At 42.8% G+C, this 15,653-nt stretch overlaps 1 protein-coding gene across 1 annotated transcript in view; it reads left to right on the top strand.

The window, feature by feature from the left end:
* Positions 1 to 15,653, top strand: part of NCAPG2 (non-SMC condensin II complex subunit G2) — a 117,756-nt gene that overhangs the window by 17,453 nt on the left and 84,650 nt on the right. Inside the window, exons 2-5 of the mRNA XM_073581609.1 lie at positions 7,776 to 7,859; positions 10,122 to 10,310; positions 12,737 to 12,851; positions 15,476 to 15,633. Of these exons, the coding sequence (XP_073437710.1) occupies positions 7,776 to 7,859; positions 10,122 to 10,310; positions 12,737 to 12,851; positions 15,476 to 15,633 (546 nt within the window). The remainder of the gene's footprint in view (positions 1 to 7,775; positions 7,860 to 10,121; positions 10,311 to 12,736; positions 12,852 to 15,475; positions 15,634 to 15,653) is intronic.

Below are 15,653 nucleotides of genomic sequence, written 5' to 3'. Positions count from 1 at the left end.
CAGACTTCTGAATCATGACAGTTTGCGGTGTGCGCATGCTTTCATGATCCCCTGTGTGAGCGGTCCCATGACTGCATCTATACGATTTGCTATTACACGCTTTCGGCTACTCTCAATTTATTTCTATTGAAAGAAGCCAGATGAGACATGTTGGCATGTGAACACACACCGGCAATAGCAGGAATCATGACACTGTGTGCACACAGTGTGTACAGACTTTGCTCTGATACTCTGAAGCATTACAATGAAACACTTCAAAGTGCCCTGGATGAATTTGCACCCCCTATAATTAGAACACCACAACACAGACGGCGACAACCCTGGCACACCCTGCAAACACGTTTCCTGCAGCGGTGCTCCAGGTGCGCCGAACGTCTGTGGAGAAAATCCAATCTACACGAAGATTTCATCCATTATAAGTTTATGCTTAGAACATACAACACTGCCCTTAACCTCTCCAAACAAGCCTATTTCAACACCCTCATCACCTCACTGTCCAATAACCCTAAACGTCTCTTTGACATTTTCATTCTCTACTCAACCCAAGAGTACAGGCCCCAACCACGGAGCTCCGAGCTGACGATCTGGCCAATTACTTCAAAGAAAAAATTGACCAGATTCGACAGGATATTATCTCCCAATCACCTCATACCGTGCACTGTCCTCCCTCCCCCACTGCATCTAGCTCACTCTCTGATTTTGAACCAGTCACAGAAGAAGTAAGCAGGCTCCTTGCATCTTCTCGCCCAACCGCTTCCCCAGTGACCCGTTTCCGTCACATCTCCTCCAGTCCCTTTCCCCTGCTGTCACCCCTCACCTAACTAAAATATTTAACCTCTCTCTCTCTTCTGGTATCTTTCCCTCTTCATTTAAGCATGCTGTCATACATCCACTACTTAAAAAACCATCCCTCGACCAAAACCGTGCCGCTAACTATAGACCTGTCTCTAATCTTCCCTTTATCTCTAAACTCTTGGAATGCCTGGTCCACTCCCGTCTTTTCCGCTATCTCTTTGATAACTCTCTTCTCGACCCTCTCCAATCGGGTTTCCGCTCTTTACACTCTACTGAAACTAAAGTCTCTAATGATCTACTGACAGCTAAATCAAATGGTCATTACTCCATGCTAATTCTCTTGGATCTCTCTGCAGCATTCGACACTGTGGATCATCAGCTCCTCCTGACTATGTTCCGTTCCATTGGCCTCAAGGACACCGTTTCTCCTCCTATCTCTCTGACCGCTCCTTTACTGTATCTTTTGCCGGTTCCTCCTCCTCTCACCTTCCCCTTACTGTTGGGGTTCCTCAAGGATCGGTTCTATGCCCCCTACTCTTCTCCTTGTACACTGACCCTATTGGTCAATCAGTAGATTTGGTTTCCAGTATCATCTCTATGCTGATGACACCCAATTATATGCTTCTTCTCCTGACATCACACCAGCCTTTCTAGAAAATACCGGCGATTGCCTAAACGCTGTGTCTAACATCATGTCCTCACTATATCTAAACTGAACCTGTCAAAGACTGAACTCCTTGTGTTTCCTCCCTCTACTAATGTACCTATACCCGACATTGCCATTTCTGTGTGTGGTTCCACTTTTACTCCCCAGCAACATGCCCGCTGTCTTGGGGTCATACTTGACTCCGAGCTTTCCTTTTCCCCCCACATTCGATCACTGGCTCGCTCTTGTCATCTGCACCTCCAAAAACATTTCTAGAATTCGACCTTTTCTTACTTTTGACTCTGCAAAAACTCTTACTGTTTCTCTTATTCATTCTCGTCTCGACTATTGTAACTCTCTTCTAATCGGTCTCCCTCTTACCAAACTCTCCCCCCTCCAATCTGTCTTGAATGCTGCAGCCAAGATCATATTCCTCACCAATCGTTACACCGATGCCTCTACCTTGTGCCAGTCATTACACTGGCTACCCATCCACTCCAGAATTCAGTATAAACTTATTACCCTCACCCACAAAGCCCTCCATGGCTCAGCACCACCCTACATCTCCTCCCTTGTTTCAGTGTACCACCCTACCCACGCCCTCCGTTCTGCTGATGACCTGAGGTTAGCATCCTCATAATCAGAACCTCCCACTCCCGTCTCCAAGACTTTACACGTGCTGCGCCAATTCTTTGGAATGCACTTCCCAGGTCAATACGATTAGTCTCCAATCCCCACAAGTTTAAGCGTGCCCTGAAAATGCAATTATTCAGACTGGCCTACCGCCTCAACACATTAACCTAATCTATCCCTGTGTGGCACAGCCAAAAGTTTTACCATAACCAGGTTCCCCGTATCATGTTCCCACATGCTTTATGCATCCATTAGCCCTCTGCATCCGTACTGTTACACACTTAACATTATGGGTGGTCCATACAATCAGGGCAACTGTTACCACCCACCTTTCGTGTCTAACTTTATCCTCATAGACTGTAAGCTTGCGAGCAGGGCCCTCATTCCTCTTGGTATCTGTTGTAATCTATGTGAATATTGTTATGCTGTAATGTCTATTGTCTGTACAAATCCCCTCCGAAATGTAAAGTGCTGCGGAATATGTCGGCGCTATAGAAATAAAATGTATTATTATTATTATCAGGGCTGTGGAGTCGGAGTCGTGGAGTCGGTGCTTATTTTGGTGGAGTTGGAGTCGGTATAAAATGGTCCGACTCCTAAAATATATAATAAATTGGGTACAGTAATTCAATGCAGGATGTGCTGAATATTTTTTCATAGGAGTTTGGGAAAGTTATGAAATGTCCTATAAATGGCTGTTGTATTCCTGATCTAAGGCTACATTCACACAGCGTTTTTCCTGTGTTTTTTGAGGATACGTTTTTCAGCTGCAAAAGTTGATCATCTTTTTAAAAAACTGCATCACCTGAAAGGTTTTTGAGCTCATAGATTATGTTCTCAATAGCAAAAGCAGATTAGAAATCTGCTCTATCTATCCATTTATCCATATCTGTCTATCCATATCGTATCTGTACCAAAAAGAATGAAAACCGGGTAGTACACCAATATATATTCTGTTCTATCTAAATATCTTGATTATTGGATCATAAAAATGATTAAATGTCTGAGGTTCACATTGTACTACAATAAATTTTTCACTTAAATATAAGCAATATGTGTGGGAGGTGGAGTTGGAGTCGGAGTCGGTGTAAGGGAAATTGAGGAGTCGGAGTCGCAGGTTTGGCTTACCGACTCCACAGGCCTGATTATTATTACCTGTACTACCCCAGTAATGCAATCATTCCTCCTCTATACCGTTTGCATATGTCAGTAGTACATACCCTGGTTACACAGGCAGATTTTATCTCGGCAATAATGATTTTTTTTTTTCTTATGCTGCCATAAGAAATCTAATCAGCTATTTAAAGAGCATTTTGCTTGTCTGCGGTGCGATAGGCGGCATATTTACGCAGGCGATGATCATTAATCTCATGAACACTCATTCCCCAGTTACCTGGTCTTGTAATCCTCTTCAGATCTGTGCTGAAAAATCTGTGCTGCAGACGTGATGTATAAGTTACTTTTCTATTCACTTGAGAGGGTGATATAACAGGGAAGGCCACTGATCATATAATAGTTTTCTATATATTCAGTATTTTCATGTGAAAAGCTGTTTTTGAGGTTACCAGGGTGAAAGAAGGTTTAGAGTCCTGCTTCCCCCATGGAGAGTGAATCACTCTCCATCAGTGCAGAGAGCTGTCAATCACTGCGCGACCAGGGGACTTGTGTCTCTCAGGCTCACGCTGAGTCTTCATAGTATTTAACGTGGGTTTCCACAATTGACATTAATCGTCCATCCACAGGCACTCCCACCAATCACTACGAATGGGGTCCAGAGTATATCATTCCCTCTTACTAAATGATCCAGTGTGGGGGAGATTTATTGCAGAAGTCAAGCATGCGGGATTCTGCATTCAGAATATGTATAGGACTGAGAGAATTCATATAAGCTACACTGAGCTTCCTTCTGACATCACATGGCAATTCAAGCTGACCTCAGCGATTGGCGGCATTGATATCGACGAGGTATCACCACTGCAACTAAAGGCCCCTTTACATTTAGCGATGCACCAGCGATCCCGACCACGATACGACCCGGTCAGGATCGCTGGTGCATCGCTAAATGGTCGCTAGTGAGCTGCCAAACAGGCAGATCTCACAGCGATGCAGCAGCGATACAGAGGTCGTTACTTACCTTTCAGACGTGGCGATCCTGACGTCCTCCCGTCTGTGTCGCTCGTCTTATAAGCTTAGCTGGGCTTATTAGGGTCCTAGCATGAAAACTATATAACATGGATTTTTGTTTGTGGTTGCTTTATTATGGGCTGGGCTTTGTTTAGGGTTATTTAGTCCTCATGAGCCTGGGAATAGGGAGGTATAGTGCTATAGTGTCGCTGGATTATATGCTCACATTATATGTACTTATACGTATGACATTTTTGTATTGATATGCATTTTAGGTACCATGGATGCCATAGCTTTGTGATTTTTATCATGTTTTTATTGTATATAACTCTTTTGTATCAATAAAAACTACTTATTTCAGTCGACACTTTAATTGGTGCAGTGTGCTCTTTTTTTGCAGTGGTGCTTTTTCTTTTCCTTTTTCTATTGTCATTATTCCACTGCAGCAGCACCTGGCCATATCACTGATGTTGCTATCATGCACAGCTGAGTGCGCCCACAATTGTATCTTGTATTACACGTCGCTCGTCGGCGCCAGCAGGAAGCGCCTGACGAGAAATGGAGCTGCGCGATCGATGACAGACAGCGGGGGAGCCGGTCGGAAGTAAGTATCACACATAGCGATATCGCTGCTGCGTCACCAAATCGGTGATGCTTTAGCGATATCGCTATGTGTAAAACCCCCTTAAATGTGACCGGTCAGCGGTGGAAACAATGTGCTGGAACCCAAGAGGGCAAGGAAAGCACAGTTTTGTTTTGCTATCATAACCTGTAACTATCAGGAAAAGTTATCTATAAAGATTTAACAGTTCTGCTTTAAGCATTTCCAAAATCTTCAACAACGTAGATTTGTGAGCCAAGTATGACAACCTGAGAACTGGACGGGTATCAAGTGTACAAAGTGTTGGTGCTAATTAACTTGCCAATCTTGGTCTTCTCCCTTAATCAGTGCCACGTCACCGCTATTTACATAATGTGACCTTCTCTTTGACTACTTGGATCACACATTGTAATGGGTTGAGTCATTTTTTTATTTTCTAAGAGCCTTGATTTGTTTCTCATTCAGAAAGTGATTTCCGGTCCACAGAGAAGACGCAGTATTTACTACAGATGGAATAAACTATAGACTATTTCACACAAGTATTACAGTATGTTAACTGGGTTGTCTCATCTTTTTAAAGGGAATCTGTCAGCTATTTTTTCGCATATAAGATGCGGCCACCGCCATCAGGGGCTTATCTACAGCATTCTGTAAGCCCCCAATGTAACCTGAAAGATAAGAAAAATGAGTTATATTATACTCAACCGGGGAAGGGGTCCGGTCCGGGTTCAATGGGTGTCGTGGTCTGGGTCCGGTGCCTCCCATCTTCTAGCGATGACGTCCTCTTTTTTGCTTCCTGTCGCGGCTCCAGCCCAGGCGTACTGCTCTGCCCTGTTGCGGGCAGAGCAGAGTACTGCAGTGTGCAGGCGCCGGAGTGCTCTGACCTTTCCCGACGCCTGCATATTGCAGTACTCTTCTGCTCTGCACACAACAGGGCATAGCAGTACGCTTGCGCCGCAACGGGAAGCAAAGAAGAGGACGTCATCGACCGCGACACCCATCGGACCCGGACTGGACCGCCCCCCGGGAGAGTATAATATAACTCATTTTTTTCAGAATGCTGTAGATAAGCCCCTGATGGCGGTGGCTGCATCTTATATGTGACAGATTCCCTTTAAATGGGTAAAATTGCAAAGTGATTGTGAAAACAAGTAACTTTGCAATTTACTGTTTAAGAATCCTGTTTGTTTGCAAGAAGAACAGGAGGTTTCTTTTATTATTTTTTTTTTTTTTCTTTTTTTTTTTTTTTTACAGATCGTTTCCTAGATTATTGTCCTCTTCAGTCTGAGAGGTGGCTGGTTTACTATGGAAATAACGGGCGCTTGCAAGCACTGCTCTGAATCTTGACACAGCCAAGTCTGGGTGCCCTTGCGCTCCTCTGATGCTATGTAGTCATAGTTCGCTTTTCTAGCGGCATCTGAGAGCGCAGAGTTTTGGCCAATTACGGTACTTACCGTATATACTCGTGTATAAGCCGACCCCCTAATTTTGCCACAAAAAACTGGGAAAACTTATTGACTCGAGTATAAGCCTAGGGTGGAAAATGCAGTGGCTACTGGTAAATTTCAAAAATAAAAATAGATACCAATAAAAGTAAAATTAATTGAGACCTCAGTAGGTTAAATGTTTTTGAATATCCATATTGAATCAGGAGCTCCATATAATGCTCCATACATTTCATGATGGTCCCATAAGATGCTCCATACAAAATATGCCCGATATAATGCTGCACAAAGGTTAATAATGGCCCCATGAGATGCTCCATAGAATAATATGCCCCACATGCTGCTCCATAGATTATGCCCCATAGATTATGCCCCCATAAGATGCTCCATAGATTATGCCCTTATAAAATGCCCCATAGATTATGCCCCCATATGCTGCCCCTATAAGATGCTCCATAGATTATGCCCCCCATATGCTCCCTCCATAAGATGCTCCATAGATTATTCCCCAATAAGATGCTCCATAGATTAAACCCCCATATGCTGCCTCATAAGATGCACCATAGATTATGTCCCCCATATGCTGCCCCCATAAGATAGTCCATAGATTATGCTGCCCCCATAAGATGCTCCATAGATTATTCCCCAATAAGATGCTCCATAGATTAAACCCCCATATGCTGCCTCATAAGATGCACCATAGATTATGCCCCCCATATGCTGCCCCATATGATGCACCATAGATTATGCCCCATATATTGCTGCTGCAAAAAAAAAATGACACTCACCTCTAGTCGCTGGGGGCCAGGTGCTCAGGACCCAGCACCTAAGAGATTCACCTGTCCCGATCCATCGCTGCTGTCTGCCGCGTCCTGTGTCAGTGACTGTTCAGGCAACAGAGGGCGCAGCATGCACTTATAACGTCACCGCGCCCTCTGCTGCCTAAATGTCATTGACAGAGGACGCAGTGATGGACCGGGGACAGGTGAATATCGAATATACTTACCCCATCCTGGTGCGGTCTCTGCATCCTCCCCCCTCTGCTCTCACGGTCTCCATTCCTTCCATCAGCGATCACGTGGTACCGCTCATTAAACTCATGAATGTGCGCATATTCATGAGTTTAATGAGCGGTACCACGTGATCACTGAAGGAAGGGAGACCGTGGAGAAGCAAGAAGGCTGCAGAGACGCGTCGGTTGGGGGGGGTAAGTATGATCTCTGACACCCCCGCTCCCCCGCCGACCCACAGGTAAATGACTTGTGTATAAGGGGGGGGGGGGACTTTCAGCCCCAAAAAATGGGCTGAAAATCTCGGTTTATACACGAGTATATATGGTATCTATGCCACCGAACCAAATTCAATCTTCAGGAGCTCACCTGCCCTCAGCAAGCGGGATGTCAGGAGAGCGGTGTTCTCCCGAACACGAATTGAAACAAGCCATTTAAGTACTATCCAATATGTTCATTGATTGATATATTAGGATACTGATAAATATAATCTTATTTGTGTTCTGATTTGATGCCAATAGATTACAATATCAAAGCGGGAAGCCTTTCTACAGGCCACAGGAAGGGAGACAGTAGAACAATTCCTAAACTTCATCCAACTACATGTAAGTACTCTGATACTTTAAATGCAATCTCTGCTGTGGACAGTTGCTACTTGTAGGGTGTCAATGATCACAACATTTATCCTTGTGTACCACCCAGCTCTGATCTAAAGGGAAAACTGGTAGTAATTCTTCATTTTCAATTCTTTCTGTGCGGCACCACCACACAGGAGATCAAGCGTTGCACACAGTGCCTATTCAAATCAATTGGTTATATGTTGTTGCCCATCTCCACCCTGGATAAAAAACTGAGAACCCTTCTATATAAACAGGGTGCATGGAAATGTATTTTATTAGCTAACATGCCCATTAAAAGAAGTTTCCATGAGGAACTTTTCCCTCTCCTTCAGATTCTGCTAAGCTATAATAAAAAACTTCAGGTTTTATCCTCCATAGGTCGAATTCTGCATCTCCGCCCATTCCCTGGTCTTTGTTAACAAGCTGTAGTATTGACATAACATCTGCAGCACACGTTACCGCTGCAGCTAATTACTGGGCTCAGCCGCTCCTGCCTCTGTATCAGTTGAACCCAAAAGCAGAGGCGCCGTGCTTGGCCATCTGATGGGTTGCCACACCTGAGATCATTATGTGAATGGGAACATGTGAGCAAGAAAGTGGTGCAGGCATTTTAAACATGTTCCACAATCCAATAGGAGCTGCAGAAAAAAAGAATAGGAATATTCTCTTAACCGACATCCTGATTGGCGCACACACTTTTTTTTTCTTTTGTCGGGTTACATTAAACCCAGCATATAGTGATTTCTCTATCGCTTCATTGGGGGAAACAAGAACATTTTTAGATTTTTTTTTTTTTTTTTTTTTTTTTTTTTTTTTTTTTAAACTGTAAATTTTTATTAAAGTTTTGACAGATGAAAATAATTCAGGACAAACATATACAATACCGAAAATAGGAAACGAAGAGCCACGATGACTCTCCAACCAAAATACAACAAAGGCAGAAAACAGTTATCTTAAATGTTCGGACAAAAAGACAGGACACACACCACATGGAAAGGTAGGGAAGGAGAAAGGATGGAATCCGAAAGGAGGAGAGACCCAGAGTACTAGGAGTTTCCTATTCTGTCCTCTGAGCCCAAAAGTAATCCCAGGGAGCCCAAACCGAATCGAAGCTCTTCACACTCACATTTAGAATCACCGTTTTGTATTTCTATCCTTCGGATGTCTTTAACTCTATGAAGTAAGGTGGGGAGGTCTGCCTCCAGTTAAGAGTGATCAGACACTTAGCCGCTGAGAGAATGTGTAGAAGCAATTTAGCTGATCTTTTGCCCATCCCTATTAGGGGTAAGGTTTAACATATATGATCGGAACCAGCCCCACTGCCGCAAAAAGGACCTTGGAGATCAACAATCTCACCTTCCTCCAGAAACTCCCAATCCTCGGTCACGACCAGAAAATATGCTATAACCACTCTACATCAGAGCCAAGCGCTAGCACACGTTTGGTATTAGGGGTTCAATCTGTGAAGGAGTTAGGAGTGCGATACCAGGACATAAGTATCTTATACTGGTTTCCCTTATAGAGGATGCAAATAGAAGACTTAGCTGCCTTTTCCTAGACGATATGCCAGCTTTGGGGAGAGAGCTCTTTTCCCAGAATAGACTCCCATTTGCACATGTAAGTGTTTTTGACTGCCGACCCTCTAAAGGAGAACACAGAATTTTATATATTTCCGATATTAAACCTTTGGTCGACGACCCTGTCCTGCAAATCCTCTGTCAGTCAGTATGGAGACCCTCAAAGAACCAAAAAGGGAAAGGGCCAAGTGTTTAATCTATAGGTATTTATAGAATTCTTTATTAGTGTTTATTACCCATCCCTTGTAGATTGTGAGCCCTCGCGGGCAGGGTCCTCTCTCCTCCTGTACCAGTTATGACTTGTATTGTTCAACATTATTGTACTTGTTTTTATGTATACCCCTCCCTACATGTAAAGCGCCATGGAATAAATGGCGCTATAACAATAAATAATAATAATAATTAGTGATAGGAAACTTAAACTTGACGTCATCAAATGTGAGGAGCTCCAGCGTGACCCCTTCTAGTAATTTTTTATTTTTTAAAGTGGTTGTACCCTACTTCAAGACTGGTTATTAATGGGTCCAGACTAGACTTTAAAAAAAAAAAAAAAAAATCACCTTGTAACCTGCGCTAATGAAGCTTGTGGACGGTTATATGGGATTATTTCTTGTCTCTTAGGATTGTTAAAAGTGGGTTTTTTTTTTAATTTAAAAATTGCGTTTCACAGAAAGATACGTTTGATCCTTTTGATCTGGATGAAATACTGCAAGAGCTGCCGAGGAAACAGAAAGAGGAATTATGGCAGAAACTGAAGACTTTGCTGACCGACACATTGGGGGCAAATCCGGTGGAATCGTGGAACAGAATAATTGATGACAGCGATGACGACATGGAGGTGGAAGAAGCTTCAGATATGGTACATGCAGAGAACTTTTCAATCTTAAAGGGGTATCTTCAAGTTTGAGTGTTATCTCCTATCCAAAGGATATATTTTCTGATCGCTGAGGGTTTGACTGTCGTGGCATCCATGAATCCCAAGAACCCAGGACTCTGAACCACAACTGAATGGATCGTAGGTCGATCATGCCCGCTGCCTCTTTATTCATAAGAGCGCTTGAGATCAGCCAGGTGCTGAGGTCTTCCATTACTGAATGAAGCTGTAGCGTGCATGATCAACCTTTTCTCCATTCAGCCAAGGCTGTATATATGATTTTTGTTGTATAACTGCTTTGAGTCAATTTTTCTTTAATTGGAAGTTTTTTTTAGTCGTTAGACTGAGAGTGAGAGCCATGACTTTTTTTATTTTTTGGTCTTGTATGTGGGCTTGTTTTTTGAGGAATGAACTGTAATTTTTATTTATACAATTCTAGTGTCCATGCGACTGCCAGATCTTTTTTTTTTTTCCCCCATTTTTTGTGGGGCAATGCAACATCAATTTTTTTTTTTTTTTTTAACAATTTTTTTTTTTGTCTGTTTCGAAGATCACTGTTTGGGATACATTTGAACAAGTACTCAGGCAGCAATACCAAATATGATTGTTTCATCACACTAGCCCTGCGCCCACAATCAGCACTGGTGTCACTGTCCCAGCCTTCAGACAGACTGAACATCAAGAGGAAGTTAGAGATCAGCTGCAGAACAAATTTCCTGTTGATGTTCAATATGTCTAAAGGCTGGGACAGTGATGCCAGCGCTGATTGTGGACACAGGGCTCATGTGATGTAACAACCTTTATTTATATATATTTTCCCTTAGTGGATTTTAACCTGTGATCTTTTGATTGCCCATACAGTAACTAAAGATAAATCTTTGTACTGTTAGCCAGAAGATGGCGAGTATTGTAGGTATTTAGACACTGATTCTACAGATATTACACCTGAGATACAACAAGAGAACACAGAATGACAGATTTGCAAAAATTCTCTGCAGCCAAAAATATGGCAGTGATCAGCAAGTGCTGGATAGCAAACACAGGGTATTTAGTCGATACTTTTTTTGCAAAAAAATGTATACCAAGCTGCCTCACCAACGTCAATGTAACCCGTATTGAAGCAATACCCTGTGTTTGTTATCCAGCACTTGCTGATCACTGCCATATTTTTGGCTGCAGAGAATTTTTGCAAATCTGTCATTCTGTGTTCTCTTGTTGTATCTTAGTTAATGGGTGGTGTGAGCGTTGTCTGTCCAACGTGTTCACATTTGTGCATGTCACATGTGTTTTTAATAGATATTACACCTGATAAAGAAATTCAATTAGTCTGGAAAGCTGCTATTTGTCATTACGTTTTCAGTTCTTAGTTTTTCTATACCATGTTGCACTATTGCAGTATATAAATGTTGGGCTATGAAGCCCATATACAGGCAGGGCTTCAAAGTCGCAATACCATGGCAGACAGACAGGAAGGTCTTCAAATGGAAATCCATCAAAGCCCCCATGATTGCATCAAGAAAAGGTGACCCAGTAGGCTTTGGATTGACAGCCCTGGAGGCCTATTAAATATATATATTAAGCAACTCTATACTACAGTAACTTTAAAACAAAGCTGACAATCCCTATCTGAATCCGTTGCTTGCAGTATGATCAGCCGTCCATCTGGTGTGTATGGTGGTTTACCCACCCTGCTGATTGCAGATGAAGTGCTAAAGGAAGGATTGAGCATGTTGGATTTCAGCATACTTGATTTTCTTTTTTTTTTTTTTCTTTCCTTATTGTAGACGCATGCATGCTTCAAGGTACTGTCACTTATCGATGTAAGAGCGATCCCGACAAGCGATATGACGCGGTCAGGATCGCTGGTACATCGCTAAGTGGCCGCTAGTGTGCTGCCACACAGGCAGATCTCACCAGCGACATAGCAGCGGTTGGGGGTCATTACTTACCTGTCAGACGAGGCGATCCTGCGTCCTCCCGCCAGGCTCCACGCTCGTCTCTCCACAGGAAGCTGACTACGAGAAACAGTCCTGAATGTTCTTGCACGATCAGCGATAACCAGCGGGGGAGCGGTCGGAGGTAAGTATCACACACAGCGATGTCGCTAGCAATATCGCTATAACGTCACAAGTTATAGCGATATTGCTAGCGATATCGCTTAGTGTGACAGTACCTTCATTGTCACTGGAGGCCAGAAGTCCTAGCCGTAGTAAGTACTTGGCTATATAAATGGACAGAGGCTAATAATATCACGCAGTGATTGTGAAGCCAGAAAAGCCTGCAGATGACGGCTGTGCCAGAGGAGTGCAGTGTGTATGTCAGGGGGGATCCGTCCTATTAAACATCTTCTCTTTACTGTGATCGGTGAAATAGTCACATAATTTGTTTTGTTTTTTTTTTTGTTTTCTCAGAAACAAACAATGGATGTTATATACGGAGTGACCACAGTTGCCACACTTTCTTTGTCTGTAATAGATGATGACACCACCTACGGAGCACTCCTAGAATGTGCTGCCATTCTCAATGGTAAGTTTTCTTTTTTTCTCCCCTCACATTTTATTGACCCAAAGTAATGAGAACGTTTTGTCGTCGCCACGTATTGTGGAATGTTCTGAGGCATTGTGTCTGCTCCAAATTAAATTGTAAAATCCAAGTACATGTACAAAGAGAGAGAGCCACACTTAAGCTCTTAGTATCATAACAGAACTCTTTATTACATCATACGATTAGTCTTTATATAGGCTATTAGTATTCATGCTTTGTAATAATATAATTGACTCAGCTTATCTTTAAAAATGTGCTGGCATTAGCATACATACTTCTAATTGGCTAAGTTAACACCCTTGACACCCAGCTTGTTGTCTAGGGGTCGTACTAGCCTCTTAAGTTTTTTTTTCTCTGATTTTTATGTCTTTACACAAAGACATTGCTGAGCCACCTTATCTGATTATGGACTCCATCTTGGAAGGAAAGAAATGCATGTAGAAAGAAACTAAGATGAATTCAGGATAGATAGAATAAAACTCCTGCTCTCACAATTTCTGATTTGCACAATCCTTATTCATTTGAAAAGTTTCCAGACAATAAATTGCTTTGACCAGCCACACTCAACACCATTGGAGGTCTGCCAGGCACTAATGATATCCAGCGGTGGATCCCATATGCAGCAGCAGTGATAAAGCCACATTATGGGTGCGAATTTCTTGAAACTGGCATTTTGCACACTGGTCTTATTGAAAAGATCGCTGGAGTAAGGTGCGCCAAATTTATTACAAGATGTTTCCTTCCAACAAAATTGTTACTCCAGCTATGAATTTGGAGTAGTTAATGCCACTTTTTTCCGTAAATTATGATCAATTTTTTGGCCCATCCCTCTCCAGCTCTGCCCAATTTGCCGGGACTGGCGTAAAACCACCAAGTATCATGACATTTTTCTACAGTTTCGAGTTGTGCAGAAACTTTGAACATTTGAACTTTGAACATTTTAAGGAGTGTTATGCCAGAATTCTGCCAGAAATCCTTTGATGAATCCGGACTAAATAGTCACCTCTGTATTTGGCCATTGATGGTGCTTTTATTACATTTTAACGGGATCCAAACCGTAGGCACTATGAAACAGAGCCTGAGAAAAGGCCGAGAAAGAGAAGTGTCTGTTCCATGGGGGTGGTCTGGCATCTAAAATGTATTTCCTATTAATCTTTACACCCTCACCTCTTTTGTAATTTGTTTTATTACAAATTACCCTACACTTCTCCCTATCTACCTAATCTCTAAAAGTTTGTTGTTTTTGCTTTTTTACTGTACTTCCTGTGACGTTTCATTTAAGAATAGTTTTAGCAGGCTGCTGCTACTCTCCTCACAGTGTCCATCACCCCACTGGGAACAGGACATCATCAGGGGGCAGTGCTGCGGTTACTCAATAGGTTTTTCCCCTCTGAAGACATCAAGGGTGATAGACGCTGTGAGAGATGATTGCAACGCTGGCTCTCTGCTTCTGTCTCCGCCACAGCCGTAGCGTCTGTGAAAGAAGACCTTGTCAGGGGGTGGAGAAAGAAACAGTGAGTAACGCCACCTCACAACGTCTAGTACCAACCTCAGACGAGTCATCAGCAGGGTGCAACGCGGATTTTCCACTTTATCCAGAGCAGCAAATTATGTATTTACTTCATTAAAGAGGAACACTTGCCATAAATACCTCATTTTATTTTACCTGCTGTAGAATGTCGCTGATCTCCAGAATCTGGTGGTTTTCTTTGGTTCTTGAGCCTCTGTTTCTGAGATAAGACTGCATCTTTCCTATATATAAATCTAGTCTCATAGCCAACAGAGCATGGTCCTCAAGTGGACTTCCATAAAGAAGAGTTGAGGACAGCACCCATTTGGCTAAAAGACTAGATTTATTTTCAAGGAAGGGGGAGCCATATCTCAGGAGCAGAAAGGTGCAGGAACAAAAGAGAAATCTCGTCAACATGTTGATCCAGAGGAAGGCAAAAAAAACCCCATGTGGCAAACAGCTTCACATTGGGGAAAACAATTCCTTCCCGACTCCACATTCGGCAATCAGACTCGCTCCGTGGATCAACGCAATATTAAGGAAACTAGTGGATATACCCTGTAATATTATACTTTTCAAGAAAGGCATCCAGTCCCCTCTTAAATTTTAGTCGGGAATCACTCATTACAACATCATATGGCAGAGAGTTCCAGTCTCACTGCTCTTACAGTAAAGAATCCGCGTCTGTTAGTATGCTTAAACCTTCTTTCCTCCAGATGTAGAGGATGCCGCCTTGTCCCCGTCACAGGTCTAAGAGTAAAAAGATCATTAGAAAGGTCTTTGTATTGTCCCCGCATATATTTATACATTGTAATAAGATCACCCCTAAGCCTTCGATTTTCCAACCTAAATAACCCCAAGTGTAATAACCTGTCTTGGTATTGCAGACCGCCAGTTCTCTAATAACCTCGCTGCCTATTCCCATAATCAGTAGAAATATACGCAGGCCATAAAAAAATGAAAGTGGAGAGGACTCTGCACAGGACATCTGAGCAGACACTAGTGGGGACCAGTTTAGTTTTGCTTTTCATTCTCTTTGGTTAATATTTCCTGGTGCATTCTGCTATCCAGAGACTAACATTATACTTCTTTTCAGAACTTTTGGATGCTTTGCCAACATCAGAGTCTCGGGTGCGTGTCGCCATCCAGCGTCTTTGTGAAACTTGGTGGGAAAAGGGTCTGGAAGGGAAGGAGGAGTTTGGAAAAACTGCTATTGTTTTGCTTCTGGCTAAGTCGCTTGATGCAAAGTGTCTGGTATGTACCAAGTTGTGGAA

Source organism: Dendrobates tinctorius, unplaced genomic scaffold (assembly GCF_039654945.1).
Source record: "Dendrobates tinctorius isolate UK_male_01 unplaced genomic scaffold, ASM3965494v1 ptg000070l, whole genome shotgun sequence".
Lineage (NCBI taxonomy): Eukaryota > Metazoa > Chordata > Amphibia > Anura > Dendrobatidae > Dendrobates > Dendrobates tinctorius.
This window is presented reverse-complemented; position numbering and strand designations above follow the sequence as displayed.